Below are 23,820 nucleotides of genomic sequence, written 5' to 3' on the forward strand. Positions count from 1 at the left end.
CCATAGACAATACAGAAGCTGGTGGGTGTGTCTGTGTGCCCATAAAGTCACACTGACAGAAGCAGGCAGTGGGGCCGCAGGCTGAAGCTTGCTAACCACTGTTCTAGACAATGTGAAATATACTCTCCTCTATAGAGTGGATAATCACCCCTTTAATTTAATGTGAGGGACGAGTTTTCATCTTTTGGGCTTGCTTACAATAAAGGCCTGTGTTGAGAGGGGCTACTTCAGAGCCTGGTGGGCTGTGAGCAAGGCAGAGCTCTGGCGGGGATGGGATGCTTGGGGTGCAGTGATGTCTGTCCATACCATTTCCAAGCTTTCTGGGCACGGTTCACAGGTGGTGGTGCTGCCACTGTGGACTTGGGCCGTGAGCTCTTGGGTGACAAGGTTGGAAAAGCTTCTCTGTATCCTACTCTCTGGCAGGGGAGCTAGTCTAGGTCCTCAGGTGTAACACCCAAGTTTCCTTTTTTTTTTTTTTTTAGCTAGACATGAATCTGATTCCACAGCCAGTAAGTTCTAGCCATGATATCAGTTCCCCGAAGGGGTAACTTTTGGTTCCTAGAAATGCTGACAGAATGGCAGGTGCCACAGGACAGACATCTTTGTGCCCTGACCTCATCCCCATTCCCCGAGGCCACTCCTGATGGACCCTAGTTGGGGCAGGGAGGCTGGGACTGGGGAAACGAGGTGCATTCCCCATAGCTGGGAACTGAAGCGGGCCGGGTGACACCACTCTGAGTGAGGAGGGAAGGTGGCCTGGGCACTTGCCCTGTGACATTCGGCGTGCTGTGGGCCTCAGGCCTGCTGAATAGACACTGTCCTTGCAAGGGGTGGATCTTGGAGCGGGTGTCTGTGACGGGTTCATGGAGCTCAGGGCTCTGCAGACAGCTGCTCCGTGCCCAGGGCCTTCCCTCTTCCAGCCTCAGCAGCTCTGCCTCCATCTGTCGGGTGAGACAGCACATACAGAAAGGATTCCATGGCTCTCCTTCCAGAGCAGGGGAGGAGATGATTCCAGACCACCGTGGAAGGCTGGATTCAGAGGTGCACTGGCAGTAAAGCAAGTGGAATGAAACATTGGTTGTAGAAGACAAGCGGTGGGGCACAGGAGCATTCACCGTGTAATTCTTTCACCTTGTCTTTCACACTTTCAGATAGGATGTCAGGAGTGAAAAATACGTGATTCAATTTAAATGGGAAGAAGGTATTTTGAGAGAAGGAGGGAGGAGGGGGATAAGATTTGCCTTGGGAAATTGGGAGGAACTGGACCCTTCCAGAAGCTCGGACCCCCAGCGTGCTTCTGCATAGTTCTGGAGGCTCAGCTTCGGTCTCCTGCCTGGGTTTCCCATCATTGCTGCACGTACCTGGCTGGGGCTGGCCCTGTGCCCAGTCCTCAGATGGGAGAAACGGTTAATTCCACTTGGTCATTTTCTTCTCCATCAGATCCAGTCAGGTTGTACTGTGCACTTAGTCATCCTCTGGGTAAATTTCCACAAGTGATGATTAGAAACACACTTTGAGTTGGAATCATGAAAATGCACCATGTGAGCCAGCGAAGCCCTGGGATGGCCGCAGAAGGCAGTAGAGCCGATGGCGCTGTGTTCTCCATGGGTGGAGGAAGGGCAGCAGGGGCCTGCAGAGCCTAGGGGTTGGAATCCTCGCTACTGCCTGGCCCCAGGCCCTCCCCCCATGTATCCTCTCAGTCCTAACTTGCTGTTTAGGAACACGCTGTCTCCACCCCGAGTACCCACTGTCTTCCTGGAGTCTGGCCTCCTGTCTGAGGTGGGTTTCATGGTGGAAGAAGTAGGAAATCCTCAAAGGCGTTAGCCCCACACGTCCATGGCGTGTGTAGGATGAGGCTTAGCCCTTTCCACATGTGTCTGATTAAAGATAAATGTCAAATTTGTTTTCCCCATTTTGTTCCCGTGGTTCAAATGGAATATGTCCTTGTGTCCTGCACAAATGGTTAACATCGCACAGGGATGGCCCAGCCTCCTCTCCTAGGCTTTCATGAACAGTGCCCAGGCTGTTCTGCCTGACTGCACGGAAGTGCCCTCTTGTTAGGGAGCTGGAGGTGCTTCTGACAGTGTTCTCCATCCAGGCTGAGTTCCCCCATGCCTGGCGCAGCCAGCCCGACCCCCATGCAGGGGGCACTCCTGGGAGCTGCCCTCCCCAAACGCTGCATGGGAATCGACCATTTCTTCAGGGATGGCAGTGACAGCCCTTCCTCCACCTGCAGTGACTCTGTAATAGGACAGCCCTCCAGATAGCTCTCAGCAGAACGCTACCTGTCCGTGAAATAAAAATGCAAACTCTCATTCTGATTTTAAGATCTAATATGGGCCAGCATCCCAGTTATAATGGCCTTGAGATAAGTTATTTCTGTTTTTGGAAAAGCACTTTCCAAAATTATCATTATTTTAATAAGATGCCCAACTCATCTAGGGGTGATGGGGAACATGAGGAAGAGTGGATTTTACTTAGTTTAGCCTTGGGTCATCTGCTTACATTTCATTTTTTCCTTGCTCTGACAGTTTCTCCGCTCATTAGAAATCCGGAGAGAAACAGAAGAAAAGGGAAGGCCAGTCCATTTGGTTGCTTTGTTGATGTCTGAGGACAGTGTTGGGTGGAGAAGGTGGCCAAGGTCGTGCTCTTGGCCTGCATGATGTTTTTGGAATTTCTGCGCATACCTGTGCCTCCTGTTTGTCACCCTCTACGAGACACAGCGTATTGCAGGGAAGCCTGTGTGCTCTCTATCCCAGTCTTCCCTTGTCGTGGGCCAGCCATCATTCTTTAGCTCACAGCTCTGAGGTCTTCCAGGAACGAGGCAGCTTATCTTCAAGTGACTCCTCAGGAAGGAATGTCCGCTGCGATGGCGATTCCGATTTCTGTTTAAAAAGCTTCTCCTTAGTTGCTGAGAAATGAAAAAGAAAATATTCTCTGTTTTGGTTGGAGCCCCACAAAGCTAAAGTTGTGCATTCTCATGCTCCCTGGGCAGTGGCAATTAACTAACAAGCACTATTTAGGGAGCAGAGCCGAATTCTGCCGGCCCCCTGAAGAATACTGGTGCAAAGATCAAGGCACAAACAAGAGGGTGGCACAGTGACGAGGCTTATTACATTTGGAAGTAAGAAAACATGCAGCTTTGCCAAATGGAAAAGGAACAGCCATGAGGCAGAAGAGCCTCCTCAGAACTTGTTGCAAAACTTGGATCCAAGTCCCAGGCTGAGTTTGGAAGCTCCAAGTAGTATATCAGGAAAGTGGGAAAAACCAGAGCGGGGACGGTGGCAGCATAGCACTGTTGGATGTATCAAAGGTCAGGAGAGGTTAGAAGGCGACCCAGGGTCACACAGGAACAGTGTCTGTCCCAGAACACGGGGAAGCTCCACGTTGCTGCTGCTCCTGTTGTGGTCCTCGGGTCAGCAGCCCCAGCATCATGTGTGAGCTTGTTAGATGTGCAGAGTCGTGGGTTCCACTGCTGACCGACCCAGTCAGCAACTGCATTTTTTCAAAATCTCCAGGTGGGTTATATGCACTGCCCTGGGAAATTGGAGAGGAACTGTGAGAAAAACCATTTCTGCCTTCCAGCTTGCTGGTGTTAACTTGAGAAGCTGATTGGAGGCGACCGATCATTGTGTGTGTGAAGGGAGTATCCCTCCTTTGCAGCTGCACCTGAAGCACCCACTGTTGTGTTTCTTTCAGCCATATCAGCAGCAACAGCTTCCTGTGTGACTGCCAGCTGAAGTGGCTGCCCCCGTGGCTAATGGGCAAGATGCTGCAGGCCTTTGTGACAGCCACCTGTGCCCACCCAGAATCACTGAAGGGTCAGAGCATTTTCTCTGTGCCACCAGAGAGTTTCGTGTGTGGTAAGACTTTCTTTGTAACTTTTTTTCTCCTTCATGAAGGGCAAGGAAGCCAGGAGGTACTCTTCATTATGGGAGTAATTCCTGTGATCAGAGTAAACCCCAGCCCGTGGTTACAGATCAGCTGCTGGATGCAATTTATTTCTTGCTGAAACCACACACAGTATTTACCGTAGAATTGCCTCATTATGTGGTTCTTGGAGGACATGCATTTAATCAGAAGGGAGTGTAAGTTGGTTCAGTTACAAATCAGAATAATCAGTTACAGGAAGATAGTTCTGTTGTTTCAGAAAGGCTCTGGTGCCCGGGTTTAGCTGCGAATTTACTCAGTGTACGAGGCTGGGGTTTTAATATGTGTTTCTTTCCAACCCCAGGAATGAAAGGTTAAATACAGGAAGAACAAGTCTCAGGAGAACAGTTGTTGTGGTAAAAATAATTCCTTGATGTTGACTTGTACTCTTGCTGTTTCTCCAAACCACTGAAATCTGCACTTGCAGCTTTACATTCTTTTTGCCTTCTGATTGCCGGAATGTAGCTCTTGCCATCTTTTTGACTGGGAGTCGGGATCCAAGTTTGGTTGCAGAGAGCACAGAAAATGCTGAACAGCTGAAAACACACACGCAGGCTAGCTCAGACAGGATTGACACAGGCTCACGGTCAGGAAGACATGGTGAAAAAATGAGATGAATTTTGAGTTTTTCCTGTTTTTTTTTGCTCTAAGCGGGAGCAAGAGTGGGATTCCCAGGCCTGACTGGAACTGCTGGGCAGGTGTAAGTCCCTCCGGCCTTTTGTGATCACTGGTCTCCCTTGAGCCTTGAGATCCCTGCTGTGAGGATCCTAACCAGGAACTCACCCATCCGTATGGTGACCCTTGTGGGCCACTTCTCTCTCCTACTTTCTGGCCATAGCAATAGCCAGTGTGCCTGCTGGAGGCAAGATGTGTGCACCCTCTTTCCATGCATCCACCCCTACCTTCAGCTTCATCACTTCTGAGAACGGGCCTGCTAAACTTCCTCTGGATCCAGACCAGGGACACGTCTTAAACACACTGTGAACGTGGCAGCAGCTCTCCAAACTGAGCTTTTCATACTGATGTGTCTTATGGAGCCTTCTGTGTGGAATCTAATGCTCACACAGCTCCATTTTCCAAGCACAAAATAGCTGTATAATCCATTGTTCATTGGCCCATTGTCATCAAGTCCTTGACCCTTAAATTGTTTACAGACCTCCCTCAAATGAAGCTTTCCGCCGCTCCCTCCCCTTTCCTGCCATAGGGCAGGCTTTCCCTCTGGGTGAGCCAGGTAGGACTTTGGTAAGTTCACCTAGCCCCCAGCCTGTGGCCCTGGCATATTCTGGATTCCAAGAGTTGTTTATTTCACATCTGTCATCCCCACCCCCACATTTTAGCTCAAGCTTCCCCCCTCTAAAAACATCAGGTGTTAATGGGAATCGTGAAAACACTTGGCAGAAGATCAAGGTTTCACGCTCTATGGGAGTCTCCCACTCCACATCCACCAGGACAGCTAGAATCCAAAACTCAGATAATAACAAGTGTTGCTGAGGATAGGGAGAACCCTCCTACACTGCTGGTGGGAGTGTAAACTGGGGCAGCCACTTTGGAAAACAGTCTCGGCAGTTCCTCAGTTCAACATACAGTTACGACATGACCTGGCAGTTCCACTCTTGGGTGTATACCTAAGAGAAATGAATGTATATGTTCACACAGAAACTTCTTCATGAATGTTCATAGCAGCATTATTCATAATAGCCAAAATATGGGCACAACCCAGGTATCAGTGGATGACTGGATAAACAGAAGGTACTGATATAGCCATACAATGGAATATTCATTAGGCTGTGAAAGGAATCAGTAGTCCTACAACATGAATGAACTTTGACAATGTCATGCTAAGTGGAAGAAGTCAGCCACAAAAGACCATTAGATTATATGATTCCATTCATAGAAATGTCCAGAATGGGGAAATCTCTGGAGGTAGAGATTAGGTTAGTAGTAGTTTAAGGATGAGGAGGGATGGAAAGACGGGGTAATAGCTAAAATGTACAGCATTTCTTTTTGAAGTGACGAAAATGTTGTAAAATTGACTGTAGTGACGGTTGCCCATATTGGTGAGTATACTAAAAACCACTGAATCGTATACTTTAGATGAGTGAGTTGTAGATGAACTATTCTCAACAAAGCTGCTTTTAAAAAATATATAATTTATATATCATAAAAATTTACCCCTTTAAAATGTATAAATTGATGGTTTTTATAATAGTCACAACTGTAACCATCACTATTATCTACTTTTAGAACATTTTTCTCACCACTAGAAGGATCCCCATACCATTAGTAATCACTCCCTATTCTCTGCCCCCAGGCCTTTGATAGCACGCATCTCATTGTGTCTCTATCATTTGCCTATTCTGGGCATTTAATATAAATGGAACCATACAATATATGGTCTCTTGTAACTGGCTTTTCTCGCTTAGCATAATTTTTAAGCACGTATCAGTACTTCATTCCTGTTTTTAATGGCCGAATAAATGGGTTTACATTTTATTTATCCATTTATCAGATGATGGACATTAGATTGTCACCACTTTTTGGCTATCATGAATAATGCTGCTGTGAAAATTCATATACAGGGTTTTGTGTGATTCTCCTGGGTACAAACCTAGGAATGGAATTACTGGGTCATACGCTAACTCTATGCTCAACTTTTTTGAGGGACCGCCAAACTGTTTTCCAAAGTGGCTTCACGATTTTACATGCCCATCACCAATGCATGAGAATTCCAATTTCTCCCCATTTTTGCTAGCATGTGTTATTAACTTTTTTATTTTGGATGTACTCGTGAGTGTAAAATAGAGTCTCATGGTGGTTTTGATTTGCACTTTCCTAATGATTAATGATATCAGGCATGTTTTTACATGCTTATTGGACATATATATATCTTCTTTGGAAAAAGCTATTTAAATCATTTGCCAGTATTCATTTGTCTTTTCATTGTTTAGTTGTAAGAGTTCTTTATGTATTCCGGATACGAGACCTTCATAAGATATATGTTGTGCCAATATTTTCTCCCAGTCTGAGGGCTGTTTTTCATTTTCTTGTTAGTTGAAGTGCAAAAGTTTTTAATTTTGATGAAGTTCAATATCTCTATTTTTTCTTTTATTGCGTATGCTTTTGATGTCATATCAAAGAAACTATTTGCCTGAGATAAGGTCACAAAGATTTCCTTCTCTATTTTCTCCTAAGAGTTTTATAACCTTAGTGTTACAAAGCCCTTTGATTTTGTTCTTTTTCAAAATTGTTTTGACTATTATGGATCCCTTGCCATTTCCCTATAATTTTTTGGATCAGCTTGTCAATTTCTGCAGTAAAGGAAAGTGGGATGTGGGTTGCATTGAATCTGTAGACTAATGTGAGAAGTATTGCCATCTTAACAGTATTAAGTCTTCCCAATCCATGAAGATGGGCTGTCTGTTCACCCTTTTTTTTTCTTAGCTTCTTAAACATTTCTTTCCATCGTGTTTTGTCACTTTCAGTATACACATCTTGAACTACTGTTAAAAGGTATTTCTGTTTTTATTCTTTTTGCTATTGTAAATGAAATTCTTAATTTCACTTTTGGATTTTCAAAAATGAAATATTTATTGCAAGTATAAAGAAATGCAGTTGAATTTTGTATCTTGATCTTGTATCCTGCACATGTGCTGACATCATTTATTCTCAGTTTTTCAGTAAATTTTTTAGGATTTTCTTTATATGTGATCATGATGTCATTTGCAAAAAGGTAGTTTCACTTCTTCCTTTCCAGTCTGGGTGGCTTTCATTTCTTTCTCTAGCCTAATTGCGCTGGCTAGAAGATCTAATGCAAAGAAGAGTGAATTTGTGAGTTTTGGTGGGAAATCATGAGACATCCACCTAAAAGTCCTAATTTGGCTCCATCTAACTTCTTTTTAGTTATTATCTTTAAAAATCTTTAAAGGGCACCCAATTTTCTTCAATTAATAACATAAAAAAGACTGCATTGATATGTTTAAATTCCCAGGACCCTCAGTTCTTTAGGGATGGACTAAATGGCTGGTATCATCACTCAAGAGAGTTTCGAACTTGATGGAGGTTATGTTGAGAAATAAAGTTTATAATTCCGTTTTCCATGAACTTTTTGAAGTCCCCTCATAGTGCTGTTGAAGTCTTCTGTGTCCTTGATCTTCTGACTAGTTCTATCCGTTGTTGAAAGTGGGGTATTGAAGTGTACAAACTATTATTGTTGCACTATTTCTTCCTTTAATCCGGTCAGATTTTATGTTTTGTGGCGCTCCATTAGGTATATATGCATTTATCATTTTTACGTGTTTCTGATGCATTGACCCTTTTACATTATAAAATATTATTCTGTCTCTGTAGTAAAAACTCCTGTCTTAAAGCCTGTTTTGTCTGTTAGTAGTATGGACACTTTAGTTCTCTTTTGTTGACTGCTTATTTGTATCTTTGAATCCATACTGTGTCTCTTGTAGGCTATAGCTGGATCATAGTTTTTTATCCATTATGGTAATCTTTGCCTTTTGATTGGAGTGTTTAATTCATTTTCCTTTAATGCAATTACTAATAAGGTAGAGTTTGCCCCTTATTTCTTCTATGTGTCCTATCTTTCTGTTTCATTATTTTTCCAGTACTGACTAGTTTTTTTATTGAATAGATATTTTCTGGTGTACTATTTTAATTCCCTGTTTTTTAAATACACACACAGGTATTTTTTAGTTATTTTCTTAGTTTTGCCCATAGGAATTAAAATTAACATCTTACAACAATCTAGTTCAAATAAATAATGAAATTAACTTCAGTAATACGCAAAAATTATGTACCTATTAAGATCCAGTTTTCTTCCTTTGTGTTACTATTGTCGTACACATTACATTTTCGTTAAGCCCATGAACACAGCCTTATAATTACTGCTTTATGTAGTTGTCTTTTAAATTAGGAGAAGCGAGTTACAAAAATACACGTATCCTGTGTGTTGTATTTACCTGTGTAGTTACCTTTAATGGGATTTTTTATTTCTTGGTGTGGATTGGAGTTGCTATCTGATGTCCTTTCATTTCGGCCATACTAAATACTCTCCTGGATTTCTTGGGTGGCAGGTCTGATAACAGTCAACTTGCTTTGTGTGTGTTTAAAAACATTGGAATGTTTTAATTTCCCCTTCATTTTTGAAGGATAGGTTTTTTAATACATAGAATTCATGGTTGAACGTCTTTCTTTCAGTAATTTGAATGTCTTCCTACTGCCTTCTGTTCTCTGTGGTTTCTGGTAAGAAATCAGCCGTTAATAACAATGAAGATCCCTTGAATGTGATGAGTTGCTCCTCTTTTGCGTTTTCAAGATTCTTTGTCTTTGGCACCTGACAGCTTGACTATGATGCATCTGGGTTTGGATCTTTGAATTTATTCTACTTGGAGTTCATTAAGATTCTTGGATATGTAGCTGCACATTTCTCATCAAATCCGGGACCATTGTTTTGCAGATACTTTTTCTGTTCCTTTTTCTTTCTTCTCCTTCTTGGCCTCCTATGATTTGTATGTTGTTGTGCTTGATGCTGTCCCACAAGTCTCTGTGGTTCTGTTCATTTTACCTCTTTTTTTGTTTCTCAGACTAGATAATCTCAGTTGACTGTCTCAAGTTCCCTGCCCCTTCCTTCTGCCAGCTCAGTTCTGCTGTCAAGCCCCTCTAGTGAATTTTTCATTTCAGTTATTGTACTTCTGAGTTTCAAAATTTCTACTTGGTTCGTATCTATAATTTCTCTTTATTGCTTTAAAGTTTTCTCATACTTTATCCTTTTTTTTTTGAGACAGAGTCTTGCTCTGTCACCCAGGCTGGAGTGCAGTGGCGTGATCTTGTCTCACTGCAAGCTCTGCCTCCCGGGTTCATGCCATTCTCCTGCCTCTGCCTCCCTAGTAGCTGGGACTACAGGCAGCTGACACCACACCTAGCTAATTTTTTTTTTTTTTTTTTAGTAGAGATGGGGTTTCACCATGTTAGCCAGGATGGTCTTGATCTCCTGACCTCGTGATCCTCCTGCCTCAACCTCCCAAAGTGCTGGGATTACAGGTGTGAGCCACCCCACCTGGCCACTACCCTTCGATTTTTTTAAGATTTGGTTTCCTTGAGGTGTTTGAACCTACCTATAATTGCCGATTTAAAAAGTTTATTTAGTGAGTCTAAGTCTGGGCTCCCTCAGAGACAGTTTCTGTTGACTGCTTTTTTTCCTATTTGAGTATTTCATAATATTTTGTTGAAAATTGGGCATTTAAAATAAAATAATGTGGCAACTCTGGAAATTGGATATTCCCTTTCTCCTCCCCCAGGATTTGCTGCTGTTGCTGTTTATTGTTACAGCTTGCCTAGTGACTTTTCCTGGACAAAGGCTATATAAAGTCCGTCCCCTTAAGTCCCTGCCTGTTTAGTTTAGTGGTTAGCTAATGGTTGGACAGAGACGTCCTTGTCACCACAACCACTGTCTCCTATCCTTTACCGACAGCTTGTGTGTTTGTGTTGGGGTGTGCCATCACTTCCTATTTGTGTAGACAGTCATGCTCAGCCACAGGTGAGAAATGAGGACCCCCTCAGGTTTTTCCTGGGTGTGCACATGGCCTTGCACCTGCATGTGGCTGTCTAGATCCGCAGGAATATATTGGACCTTTTCAAAGCCCACCATCAACAGTGTATTCCCTACATTTTCCTGTGTAGTTTTTTGGCCAGCTGCTTATTGGCCCCATGGGTATTGTCCCCTCAGACAGCCGCACTGTTGAACAGTGGCTACTGATTGTTGTAGTCATGTGCCCTGGGGCTAGGGCTTCTCCTGCTGGGCAAACTAGATCAGGGCAGATCAATGCAAATCCTGTGAATGGGGCTTTCCATGTTGCTGCCAGATAGGCTATATGGTGTCAGTTTTGAGGATGGGGCTTTTGGGGAACCCATTCTGATCCTTCACTGGTTGCTAGGCTGCTGGGTTTCAAGGCCACCATGGAGCTGGGGAGAGAGGAATGGGGCTTAGGATAAGTTAAAACACCACAAAGCTCACATTTCTTACTGAGATGTTGCTATTTTCTTGAATCAACAATCCATGGATTGTTGTAAGCTTTTGGTTTTCCAGAATTCTGAAAAAGTTGCTTTTGACAATTTTTCCAGGTGTTTTCCTTGTTTTAATGGAGGTGCAGATTTTTGGAGGTCCTTATTCTGACATTTTGGAAGTGTTTTACACCCCCCTCCTTTTGGAGTAAGGTTTGTGGGTAAGATCTCTGCAGTCATGACCAGTGGTGCCTGACTCTGTTTTGTGTGAAAGTCAGCAGGCAGAGCCAGTTGTCTTAAGGAAACTGCTGGCTGGCTGGTTTGAGAACTGAGAAGTGGTGGGTTAATTTCTAATCAAGAAGTGTGATCATAAAGGTGATCAGTACTCACAGACTTATAATTAGATGAGGTCAGATATCCATGGTGCAACTCTTATGGCATCTGGTGGGGCTGAGGATGCACAGCGACCTCAAGCTCTGGTTCCTGCTTGGTGTCTGAGTCAGTTTTTGTTAGCATGAACAGCAGCTGGTTCCTTTGTGTACCAAGAACCCGGCGCTTTACAGTTGACCCTTCTCTCCCCAGATGACTTCCTGAAGCCACAGATCATCACCCAGCCAGAAACCACCATGGCTATGGTGGGCAAGGACATCCGGTTCACATGCTCAGCAGCCAGCAGCAGCAGCTCCCCCATGACCTTTGCCTGGAAGAAGGACAACGAAGTCCTGACCAATGCAGACATGGAGAACTTTGTCCACGTCCACGCGCAGGACGGGGAAGTGATGGAGTACACCACCATCCTGCACCTCCGCCAGGTCACTTTCGGGCACGAGGGCCGCTACCAGTGTGTCATCACCAACCACTTTGGCTCCACCTATTCACATAAGGCCAGGCTCACCGTGAATGGTATGGAAACACCATCTTTGTTATAGTACTAGAATCCTACAAAGCACACTCCTGATTGCCCTTTCAGCTTTCCATGTAGAGATGACTGAGAGAGACAGGACACACACATGCTTCTGTGGGGCACTATTAAATCATACTGTTGCCTGGGTTTGCCCCAGAGCAAGTTTTGCAGATTTCAAGGGTTATTCTCAATGAGTTACTTGTTTTCGGTGAGTTTTAAAAATCTGGTTATTGGCTGGGTGCCGTGGCTCATGCCTGTAATCCCAGCAGTTGGGAGGCTGAGGTGGGCAGATCACTTGAAGCCAGGAGTTCAAGACTAGCGTGGCCAACGTAGCGAAACCCTGTCTCTACTATAGCCAGGTGTGGTGGTACATGCCTGTAATCCCAGCTACTTGGGAGGCTGAGGCATGAGAATTGCTTGAACCCAAGAGGTGGAGGTTGCAGTGAACCAAGATTGCTCCACTGCATTCCAACCTGGGTGTCAAAGCAAGACTTACCTCAAAAAAAAAAAAAAAACAAAACAAACAAAAAAACACACAAAAACAAAAAAACTAGTTATTATGTTAAGTCAAATTGTGGAGAGCTAAGCGTCGTGTTTTTGTCCATTTCTTATCCTCTATAAGCCAAGAGATTGAGTTTCCAAATTCCAAATATCCCCTTAGCCTGGGGAAGCTGCTGTTCTTTGAGTAGATGGCACAGCATTGGAGTCAGAGGCTAGCTACTGCTCCAGAGGCAGTGGAGTGCAAGGCTGGCGTGAGTCCTGGCCTGAAAGACACACTGTCCTGGCAGTTGACAGGTTTTTACTCATTAACCAGCCTTGGAGCTTGTCAAGGGGACCATGTGTTATTGTGTGTTTGGAGGAGAGGGGTGGGGAGTAGATAGCTTGAATAGTTTACTATCCCACCCCAGTAAACTAATGGGGTTATCCTGATTACTAACCCTCTAGTTAAAAAGAATTGGCTTGAGAATCATCAGAATGCTGGATCTGCTGTACTCTTTAGTTCCCCACAGATCACAGGGAAACACCTTCTTTACCACACTGTAGTGGGGTTGTCTTGGCTTATTCCAAGTCCTCACAGCTTCTGGAAGACTCAGGAAACTGTTAGACTCTCCCCAGAATTGACATCGACAGGAACTCTGGTGGTGCCTGACCTGTGGCTGGATGTGTCCCACTCTGTTGGCACATCGATCTTTAGGCTGAGCAAGCTAGCAAGCTGAATGCTTCCTGCCTGGCTATACGGCAGTGGGCAGGAGCAGCCTGCGTGAACACCCATCCAAATGGATGAGCCATCCCATTCATCCCCTGAACACCCATCCAAATGGATGAGCCATCCCATTGCTCTCCCATGGTGGAGGCATGCCCACCTTCCCTCTGTAATTAATTCCATCTCCACAGCCTCTCTCTTGTGGGTAAAGCAGGCAAGCATCAGGCCTGCCTAGTGTGGATGGGCACCCCCTGCAATCCCCGTATAGGCATTGCCATGTAGAGTAAAAGCCTTTGCTTTGAAGGGACTATAGCCAGCGTAGGGTGTACAAGGCAAGGCTGATGGAAGTGTTCCAACTGTGGTGGGAGAAGCTGGGGGTTCCTGATTCACAGGTGGCAGGAGTGGTCCTGGGCAGACATTGGGAGAAAGGAAGTGAACTGGCACTGGGCACAGTGACAGGTAGGTGTTTGCCAGAGGACTTCCTCGTTTTGCATCTAGCTGTCCCATAACCCGACCCTGTATACGTTTTGTTTTCCAGTGTTGCCATCATTCACCAAAACGCCCCATGACATAACCATCCGGACCACCACCATGGCCCGCCTTGAATGTGCTGCCACAGGTCACCCAAACCCTCAGATTGCCTGGCAGAAGGATGGAGGCACGGATTTCCCTGCTGCCCGTGAGCGACGCATGCATGTCATGCCAGATGACGACGTGTTTTTCATCACTGATGTGAAAATAGATGACGCAGGGGTTTACAGCTGTACTGCCCAGAACTCAGCCGGCTCCATTTCAGCTAATGCCACCCTGACTGTCTTAGGTTTGGCTATTGCTCCACTGTGTGTGTGTGTGTGTGTGTGTGTGTGTGTGTGTGTGTGTGTGTGTGTGTGTGAGAGAGAGAGAGAGAGAGAGAGACAGACTCTCAAATGCTCTGTGTGGCCAGGGGTGGTATGCGTTGTGGGCCTTTCGACCCTGTTTGAAATTTGCGGCTGCTTTTTGAGTTAATTTTTCTTAAACAAGTGGTTCTGTCTCTTTAAAAGAAATGATAGCTGGTGAATTAAGAGTCTTCACAGGGTTTAGCTACAGAGCATTTTAAGAATTGGACAGGATAGATGTGGGCTTGGTCAAGAATGAGGATACAGGCCTGACACAGGACAGTTAGTTAGGGAATAGCAGGGGCTTTCATCAGCAGAGGTTCACTGTCCCTGTGGAAGCCACTCCGAGAATGGAGATGACTTAGTCAGTGAGTTGAAGGGTCTTCTCCAAAGCTTGCCACTCTGAGACAAAATCTCAGATGCATCTCACTGATATGTTGGATTGTCCGTTGTCCAGAAGACAGGGCAGAGCCAGAGCAACCGAGGCCCTGAGAATGACTAAGATCTCTGTTGTCCTCTTGTAGAGACCCCATCCTTGGCGGTGCCCTTGGAAGACCGTGTGGTGTCTGTTGGAGAAACGGTGGCCTTCCAATGCAAAGCAACGGGGAACCCTCCACCCCGCATCACCTGGTTTAAGGGGGGCCACCCACTGAGCCTCACTGAGCGGCACCACTTGACCCCTGACAACCAGCTCCTTGTGGTTCAGAACGTGGTGGCAGAGGACGCGGGCCGATACACCTGTGAGATGTCCAACACCCTGGGCACGGAGCGAGCTCACAGCCAGCTGACCGTCTTGCCCGCAGCAGGCTGCAGGAAGGATGGGACCACGGTAGGCATCTTCACTATTGCCGTCGTGAGCAGCATCGTCCTGACGTCACTGGTCTGGGTGTGCATCATCTACCAGACCAGGAAGAAGAGTGAAGAGTACAGTGTCACCAACACAGGTCAGGCCCTGCCAGCAGAGCTGACTTTCAAGGAGGGAGGAATGGCAGTGATGCTGGGGAACTGGGCCGGGTTCCAGTGGCTTTTGAAAGAATTGCAGTGTGTTCAGAACTCCTGAGGCTTTAGTGCCACTAATTCCATTTTAACTTTGAGGAACTTTAAACAGGAATACTCTCAAATCTAAGTAACTGATGCACCCTGCAGTTTTCCCTCTCCTTGCTAACTCAGAGGCCACCTATGCACAGGCCGTGCTGCCACGTAGTAGGTTGTTCCTGAAACAATCTCCCAGCGCGGTGCTTCTGTGAGCCCCAGCATCTTTCCTGTCACTGGTCTGCACTTCTTGTGGCATCTGGCATCTGCCGGCTGTGCTTTTCACACTGGGTGTAGAGTAAGGCTGAGCAGGCTCTGGGAGGGCCTGTTACGTACATGGACTCCATGCCATCTCTCTGCACAGCTGTGATGGTCGTCACTGGGAGGATCCCCTTTCTGAGCTTGACAATGAACGTGTGTCTGCATTTCTTGTCACTGAGAGCCTGGTGTTTTATTTGTTCTGTCTCCTTGCAGATGAAACCATCGTGCCGCCAGATGTTCCAAGCTACCTCTCTTCTCAGGGGACCCTTTCTGACCGACAAGAAACTGTGGTCAGGACCGAGGGTGGCCCTCAGGCCAGTGGGCACATTGAGAGCAATGGTAAGGCCTCAGTAACCATGAAGCAGAGCTCTGCTGTGACTGTGTCTCCGGGTGCTGGAGGTGGCCTCCAGCTCTTTACAGGACAGGTACCTGGCATTAGATGGGGCAAACTTGGTGAACTAGAAGGCTGTAGGACTAAGGGCTGCTATTTTGGACCCAGTCTTTATGAGTTCTCCAAGGTTTTAAAGTCCTGTCCCCCCAGGAAGCCACTGGATTGGGCTTAGCATCTCCCTGGCAGGATAAAGTAGGCTTGCCTGGAGTAGCAGCTGGAAAGGGCATTACGGTGCATGAACCCAGCCAACCCATTCCTTACATGGGGAGCGTGCCCAGGTCTGCTCTGTGATCCAGTCTTACACTGGAAAGCTGTGACCAGGATGAGGTATGTCCAATGGTGGGGGCCCCTGAGCACTTGCTCACCCTGAGAGAGCTGCTCATTTCACAAGGCCGGCCGGCCTGCTGGGAGGTAGTAGTAGAAAACCCACTGCTCGCCAGACCAGCAGCCCCACCAGTCTGAAGAGCTTTTTAAGAAATGACTGTTCTAGCGGCCTTGCTCATTCCTTTCATAAGGCTTCCTGTGAAATACCAAGCCCAGAGTTTCTAATCATGTCGGAATCCACTGCAGGTGCCTGTCCAAGAGATGCAAGCCACTTCCCAGAGGTCAACGCTCACAGCGTTGCCTGCAGGCAGCCAAAGCTCTGTGCTGGCTATCACAAAGAGCCGTGGAAAGCCATGGAGAAAGCTGAAGGGACACCTGGGCCACATAAGATGGGTATGAGATGCTTCCCATCGGAAGTAGTTTCTTTCTGAAATGGAAATTTGGGGTGACCTAGTCACTATATCAAAGGGGGAGACACATTCTTAGTCCACAGCTGTCTCCAAATTTGGTATTCATTATATAAATGGGAAGCTCAGGCCTGGCTCTCTTAATTGCAGGATAGTTTCTCCTAAATAATTCTATGGCATGGTAAGCCTGAGCATGCATTTTCTAGATTTATAAGCAACTTAAATAAGGGGCAAGGCACAAACGAAGTGTAGAGTTTCAGTCAGCACTTTTTCACCAGGGCTATTTTGAGGCTTAATTTCTAATTGTTGAAAAGACCCAACACTGCATGGTACCTAATGCTAATGGCTTTTCCCCCCTGAAGCAGTAAGACTACATTCTCTGAGTATGAAATTCACTGTAAACACGAAAGACCCCACAGTTCATGAGTGGCTTGGTGTTTGCCCAGTCCTTTTTCTGGGGACATAGTTGGGAGAAAGAGGAAGCATGCATAGTGTTTGCAGTCAGGGTTCTCACCGTGCACAGTGGAGCTGAGCAGCTGTCCTGTGTGTGAGGATGAAGAGTCCCACGGCAGTGGCTCTAACCCATCTTTGGTGCTGTCCTCCAGGACAGGGTGGCCGGGTCGTATGCAGTGACTGCAACACTGAAGTGGACTGTTACTCCAGGGAACAAGCCTTCCACCCCCAGCCTGTGTCCAGAGACAGCACGCAGCCAAGTGTGCCAAATGGCCCAGAGCCGGGTGGGAGTGACCAAGAGCATTCTCCACATCACCAGTGCAGCGGGACTGCCGCTGGGTCCTGCCCTGAGTGCCAGGGGTCGCTCTACCCCAGTAACCACGATAGAATGCTGACGGCTGTGAAGAAAAAGCCAATGGCATCTCTAGATGGGAAAGGTAACTTTTTACTGTCTTCTGAGGAGTTACTAACAAACAGGTGGGCTGGGAGCTGCTTAAACGGTCAAGTGGGGGGTCTGACAGGTCCTTTCTTTCCTTGTAGGGGATTCTTCCTGGACTTTAGCAAGGTCGTATGACCCGGACTCCACAGAGCTACAGCCTGCATCTTTGTTAACTTCAGGCAGCCCAGAGCGCACGGAAGCCCAGCACTTGCTTGTTTCCAATGGCCACCTCCCCAAAGCATGTGACTCCAGTCCCGAGTCTACGCCACTGACAGGACAGCTCCCCGGGAAACAGAGGGTGCCACTGCTGTTGGCACCAAAAAGCTAGGTTTTGTCTACCTCAGTTCTTGTCATACCAGTCTCTACAGGAAAGAGAGGTAGGAGAGGCTGTGAGGAAGCTTGGGTTCAAGCGTCACTCATCTGTACATAGTTGTAACTTCCATGTGCAGTATCAGTCGCTCACAGGACTTGCATCTGAAGCACAGAAACGCAAGAGGGGATTTGTGTACAAAAGGCAGAAAAAGTATTTGCTATCATTGTACATAAGAGTTTTCAGAGATTTCATATATATCTTTTTCAGAGGCTATTTTAATCTTTAGTGCATGGTTAACAGAAAAAAATTACACAATTTTGACAATATTATTTTTCATATCAGGTTGCTGTTTAATTTTGGAGGGGGGTGGGGAAATAATTGTGGTGCCTTAATGCATGGCTGGAGTGAGTTTATAGAGGCTGCAACCACATTTGTTTGCAGGAGTTTTTGGTGGGGGTATAAGAAGGATGGAAGGCCTTGGATTTATATTGCACTTCATAGACCCCTAGGCTGCTGCGCGGTCGGACTCCACATGCGCTGGAAGGAGCTTCAGGTGAGCACTGCTCATGTGTGGATGCCCCTGCAACAGGCCTCCCTGTAGAGCCAGGGGTGCAGGTGCCATCCACCCTTGCAGTGAATGGCTTTTCCTTTTAGGTTTAAGTCCTGTCTTTAAGGCGCAGAATGAGGGTTGTTAATCCATCACAAGCAAAATTTCCTCCTTCTCTTGAGATTATTTTGTGATAAAAGCAAATGTGGCCTTCTCAGTATCATTCGATTGCTATTTGAGACTTTTAAATTAGGGTAAAGGCTGCTGGTGTTGGTACCTGTGGATTTTTCTATAGTGATGTTTTCGTTCTGCCAATATAATGAGTATTACATTGGCCTTGGGGTACTGAAAGGAGGAAGTTCTTACTTTTCAGGGCTACCTTATTTCTACTAAGGATCCAGAGCAGGCCTGTCCATGCCATTCCTTTGCACAGATGAAACTGAGCTGGGACTGGAAAAGACTTAGCCCTTGACCTGGGTTCTGGGTATATTTGCACTTTTGAGACTGGTAGCTAACCATCTTGTGAGTGCCAATGTGTAATTTAGTAAAACTTAAATAGAAACAAAATGTTCCTTTGGCCAAAAGCTGAAGGGAGTTACTGAGAAAATAGTTAACAATTACTGTCAGGTGTCATCACTGTTCAAAAGGTAAGCACATTTAGAATTTTGTTCTTGACAGTTAACTATCTTACTTCCACAAAATATGTGAATTTGCTGCTTCTGAGAGGCAATGTGAAAGAGGAAGTATTACTTTTATGTACAAAGTTATTTATTTATAGAAATTTTGGTACAGTGTACATTGAAAACCATGTAAAATATTGAAGTGTCTAACAAATGGCATTGAAGTGTCTTTAATAAAGGTTCATTTATAAATGTCAGTATAGTTGGTGGTCCTTCTTTTACAAACGCAGTCATTCTGTCTTTAATTATCTTCCCCCAAAAAAGAAAAAAAAAACTAGGCGAAGCAAAGTCATATACTGTTTGCTCCAGGGCAGACAACACTGCTAGATTCCTGAGAGAGATTTTGTTCTGAATTTTTCTACACCTGGAGCTTGTTAGTCAAGCTCTAAAATCCCAAAGTGTGGTGACCTTCCCATTTCATCCTGCCTACTTCTGGCAACGCTGTTTTCAAAGCTGGCCCAGGCCCTCCTTTCAGGTTGACATGAGAATGGCTCACCCACCGTGCCCTCCTGCACGAAGCCAGCTGGGCCCACCTAGTCACTTGAGTTGCAGCTGCTTTCTCTCACACGCCACAGGGGGCGCTGGACACATCTCTGTAAAATAATACAATTGTGTGTTTTTATGGGTGAAATCTGAGGGTAATTAAAACCAGCAGCCCACTTACCCAGAAAGAGTGCTTGCTATGCACCTGTAGTTCATTCTTTTTCAACAAAACCTACCCTTACACAACAGGAATTAACTAGGGGCAGAAACACCCACATATACAACTTCTTCCCCAAGTCTCCTTTTCCCAAACAAGCTATTCTTTTCTTTTAAAATTATAACTATCTTGCCTTCTGCTGAATCCACCATCAGGTGGCAGGAAGTGAAAGATCAGATACAGATCAAATAAAAGCTCTAAAAGGCCTGGCCTCAGCATTACCAAACTTATTTATTAAGAGGTTCTGAGTACCGCCACAGACCCCGTTTTCTTCTCTTAGCTCTCTGGCATACAGGCCAGTGACTTCATACCAGCCAGCCTATACCACAGATGGCACAATCTCGATGCCGGCATCTTAGCAGAACTGGTCTTCAGCACTGGGGCCTATAGTTCAGACAGCTGCTCAGCGGAAGAGGGTTTACACTGCAGGCCCCTCTCTTGACAGCCTCACTGTCTCTGCTTCAAGGACTCTTTCTGCCAACTTCCAACAGCAAGCTGTGCGTTCGGTCATAAGCCCCCAGAAAGATGAAACCTCCCAGACTGATGGCTGCCATTCGAGGGAAGACACCTGCAAATAATCTAGGGGAAAAAACAGGATTTTTAATGTTGTGTGTATTTTAAAAAAAGGTTAAATTCCAGTACCCACAGCTTGCTCAGCTCAATACACCATGCTCATTAGTGGCTAACTACCAAACAGCTTACTTGGGAACACTCCCAAATAAGGCAAGTAATGGCTCTGTCCCAACAAGAGTTCTAAAACTTTCATGCCATTTTTCCCTTTGAAAGATGAAATTGACTTTTTAAAAAAAGGTATTAAAGAGCTGAATCCTAGGTAAGGCTGGAAGGCACTTCCCAGCCCACACCTCTAAAGTGGTATCCAGGGGTTGCTCAGTGAAGAGATTTTTGGGCAATGCTGCCGCTCCGCCCACTGACTCAGTTGCATTTTGTCCTTCGAGACCGCAAAACATGACGTCACAACAACAACTTGAACCTCCATGGATTCCCTGTGTTCCTTTTCTGTCTAAAGGCATGAAAGGCAAATGGGCTGTGGCTGTGAAGAGGGCACCATGCCTCCACCTGCACAGTCCCCTGGTATCACAGAAGGCTGCTGATCAGCCAAGGTGCAATGTAGAAGAATCAGAGCAATGCAAAGTAAAACTACAATGCCACGAGGATATAAATTGGGGATTCATTCTTTAAAACAGCTCCCCGTCCCCATACGTACTCAGATATTCAAAAATTTTCATTGTGGCATTGCTGATGGTGATCTAAGTTATGGCACAGTATAAACATACAGTGGATGATTATGTAGCTGATGAAGATGAGGAAATCTACAGATGCCAACATAAAAAAATTACAAAACAGGTTTAAAAAACTAAGTCCAAGGGCTATGATTCCGTATCTAAAAGGCAAGCCAGGGATGTGTCTTAAACCCTAAACTGAATGCCTGCTGCCTGTGGATTACAGGACACATTCCTGGCCCATGCTTCCATAACCTTTGAACCTTTTGAAACCGAGAGTATAGGCATGACTCACAGATATTTCAAGTTTGGTCCCAGGCCAAGTTTGGCCACCATAATAAAGTGAATATTGGCAATAAAGCAAGCCATTCAAATTTCTGGGTTTCCCAGGGCACAGAAAAGTTATGTTTCTACTATAGTCTATTAAGTATGCAGTAGCAATTATGTCTAAAAATTGTACATACCTTAATTTTAAAATGCTTTGCTAAAAAATGCCCATGAGCATCTGAGCCTGCAGTAAATTGTAATCTTTTGGCTGGTAGAGGGTCTTGCTTTGAATGATGGCTGCTAACTGACCAGGGTAGTGGCTGCTGAAGGTTGGAGTGGCTGTGGAAATTTCTAAAAATAATAATTGTTGCACTGATGGACTCTTCTTTTCATGAAAGATTTCTCTGTAGCACACAATACATTTTGCCCACAGTAGAACCTCTTTCAAAACTGGAGTCAATTGTCTCAAACTCTGCCACTGTTTTCTCAACTAAATTGATGAAATATTCTAAATCCTTTATTGTCATTTCAACAATGTTCACCGTATCTTCACCAGGAGTAGATTCATCTCAATAGATCACTTTCTTTACTCACCCATAAGAACCAACTCCTCATCCGTTCAAGTTTGATCATGAGATTGTGGCAATTCATCACATCTTCAGGCTCCACTTCTGACTATAGTGGTCTTGCTATTTCCAGTACATCTAGTATGTGTTTCCCTCCACTAGTCAGCCATGAGGATTGGAATCAACTTCTTCCAAAGTCCTAGCATGGTCAATATTTTGACCTCCTATGAAGCCACTAATGTTCTCACTGGTATCTAGAATGGTGACTGCTTTCTAGAAGGCTTCCAATTTACTTTGCCCATATCCAGCAAAGGAATCACTGTTGATGCAGCTGTAGCCTTATGAAATTTAATAAAACCTGAAAGTTAAAGTAACTCCTTGATCCACAGGCTAAGGAATGGATGTTGATAGCAGGCATGAGAACAACATTCATCTCCAGCAGAACTCCAGGGTGACCAGGGTACACTGTCAATGAACGGTAATATTTTAAAAGGAATCTTTTCCTCTGAGCACTAGGTCCCAGCAGTGGGCTTAAAATATTCAAGAAAGCATGCTGTAAACACATGTGCTGTCGCTCAGGCTTTGTTGTTCCATTTCTACAGCAGAGGCAGAGTCGATTTAGCATCACTCTTAAAGGCTCTAGGATTTTCAGAAGAGTCAATGAGCACTGGCTTCAAATTAAAAATACCAGCTGCATTAGCCCCTAAGAAGAGAGTCAGCCAGTCCTTTGAAGCTTTGAGGCCAGGCATTGATGTCTCCTCTCTAGCTAGGAAAGTCCTAGATGGCATCTTCTAATCGAAGGCTGTTTCATCTACGTTGAAAATCTGTTGTTTCCTGTTAGTGCCTTCATCGATGATCTAGATCTGGGTAACTTGCTGCAGCTTCTCCATCAGCACTTGCCACTTCACCTTACACTTCTGTGTTACAGAGATGACTTCTTTCCTTAAACTTCATGAATCAACCTCTCCTAGCTTCAAACCCTGCAGCTTCCTCACCTCTCTCAGCCTTCAGGGAAGAGAGTTAGCCTTGCTCTGCATTAGGTTTTGGCTTAAGGGGATGTTGTGGCTGGTCTGACCTTCTATCCAGACCACTCAAACTTTCTTCGTATCTGCAATGAGGCTGTTACACTTATCATTTGTGTATTCACTGGATAGCACCTTTCATTTCCTTCAAGAACTTCTCCTTTGCATTTACAACTTGGTTAACTGTCACAAGAGGCCTCGATTCTGGCCCATCTCAGCTTTCCACATGCTTGCTCACTAAATTTAATCATTTCCAGCTTTTATTTTTAATTTTTTTTTTTTTTTTTTTTTTGAGATAAGGTCTTGCTGTTACCCAGGCTGGAGTGCAGTGGCACGATCATGGCCCACAGCAACCTCTGCCTGCTGAGCTCAGGTGACCCTCCCGCCCCAGCTTCCCAAGTAGCTAGGACTACAGGCACACACCACCATGCCCAGCTACTTTTTGTAATTTTTGTAGAGACAGGGTTTGGCATGTTGCCTAGGCTGGTCTTGAACTCTTGGGCTCAAGCCATCTGCCACCTTGGCCCCCCAAAATGCTGGGATTATAGGTGTGAGCCACCATGCCCGGCCTGAGTTTTTTATTTAAAATGAGAAAGGTGTGATTCTTCCTTTCACTTGAGCACTTAGAGGCCACGGGAGGATTATTAATTGGCCTAACTGCAATATTGTGTCTCGCGGAATAGAGGCCTAAGGGAGAGAGACAGGGAATGGCCAGTTGGTGACCCAGCCCGAATCCATACCACATTTGTCGATTAAGTTTGCCGTCTTCGGTGGACACAGTGTGTGATGCCCCAAAACAATTATAATAACATCAACGATGGCTGATCACAGATCACCATAGCAGATATGATAATGAAAATATTTGACAGGTGAGAATTACCAAAATGTGACACAGGCACAAAGTGATCATGTGCTATTGGAAAAAGGCTCTGCAAGACTTGCTCAACGCAGGGTTGCCACAAACCTTCAATTTGGAAAAAAAGTGCACTGAGAAGTGCAATTAAACAAAATATGCCTATATTACTTCTGTAAGCAGAAAGAGTTAATGAAGGCAAAACTAGTGCATATGCCAATGAAAAGACTTCTGGTTAGGTCTATGGAAGAAAACTGAAAATGGTCAAGTATGCCAACAGTAGCTATGCATCCTTTAAGATGTAAGAAAAGCCTGTGACAAGCAGGCTGGTGGCCTGGCAGGAAGACGGTCCCCGCAGGCTGCTCCCAGCACCTGACTGCATCCTTTCTCCCAACACCTTTGA

At 45.3% G+C, this 23,820-nt stretch overlaps 2 protein-coding genes across 8 annotated transcripts in view; one reads left to right on the forward strand and one right to left on the reverse strand.

The window, feature by feature from the left end:
* The window catches only part of LRIG1 (leucine rich repeats and immunoglobulin like domains 1), a 123,000-nt gene extending 104,035 nt beyond the window's left edge, over nucleotides 1-18,965 (forward strand). For all 4 annotated transcript variants that reach the window (XM_063630779.1, XM_055260370.2, XM_055260371.2 and 1 more), the window contains 8 exons: nucleotides 3,700-3,863; nucleotides 11,521-11,841; nucleotides 13,585-13,866; nucleotides 14,446-14,865; nucleotides 15,428-15,553; nucleotides 16,176-16,322; nucleotides 16,942-17,226; nucleotides 17,330-18,965. In XM_063630779.1, coding sequence (XP_063486849.1) covers nucleotides 3,700-3,863; nucleotides 11,521-11,841; nucleotides 13,585-13,866; nucleotides 14,446-14,865; nucleotides 15,428-15,553; nucleotides 16,176-16,322; nucleotides 16,942-17,226; nucleotides 17,330-17,556 — 1,972 coding nt within the window. In that variant the 3' untranslated portion in view covers nucleotides 17,557-18,965. The remainder of the gene's footprint in view (nucleotides 1-3,699; nucleotides 3,864-11,520; nucleotides 11,842-13,584; nucleotides 13,867-14,445; nucleotides 14,866-15,427; nucleotides 15,554-16,175; nucleotides 16,323-16,941; nucleotides 17,227-17,329) is intronic.
* Nucleotides 18,966-19,679: 714 nt separating this feature from the next.
* The window catches only part of SLC25A26 (solute carrier family 25 member 26), a 172,001-nt gene continuing 167,860 nt past the window's right edge, over nucleotides 19,680-23,820 (reverse strand). For all 4 annotated transcript variants that reach the window (XM_055260373.2, XM_063630780.1, XM_055260374.2 and 1 more), the window contains one exon: nucleotides 19,680-20,047. In XM_055260373.2, the coding sequence (XP_055116348.1) occupies nucleotides 19,930-20,047 (118 nt within the window). In that variant the 3' untranslated portion in view covers nucleotides 19,680-19,929. The remainder of the gene's footprint in view (nucleotides 20,048-23,820) is intronic.

The sequence above is a fragment of the Symphalangus syndactylus genome, chromosome 21, assembly GCF_028878055.3.
Source record: "Symphalangus syndactylus isolate Jambi chromosome 21, NHGRI_mSymSyn1-v2.1_pri, whole genome shotgun sequence".
Taxonomy (NCBI): Eukaryota; Metazoa; Chordata; class Mammalia; order Primates; family Hylobatidae; genus Symphalangus; species Symphalangus syndactylus.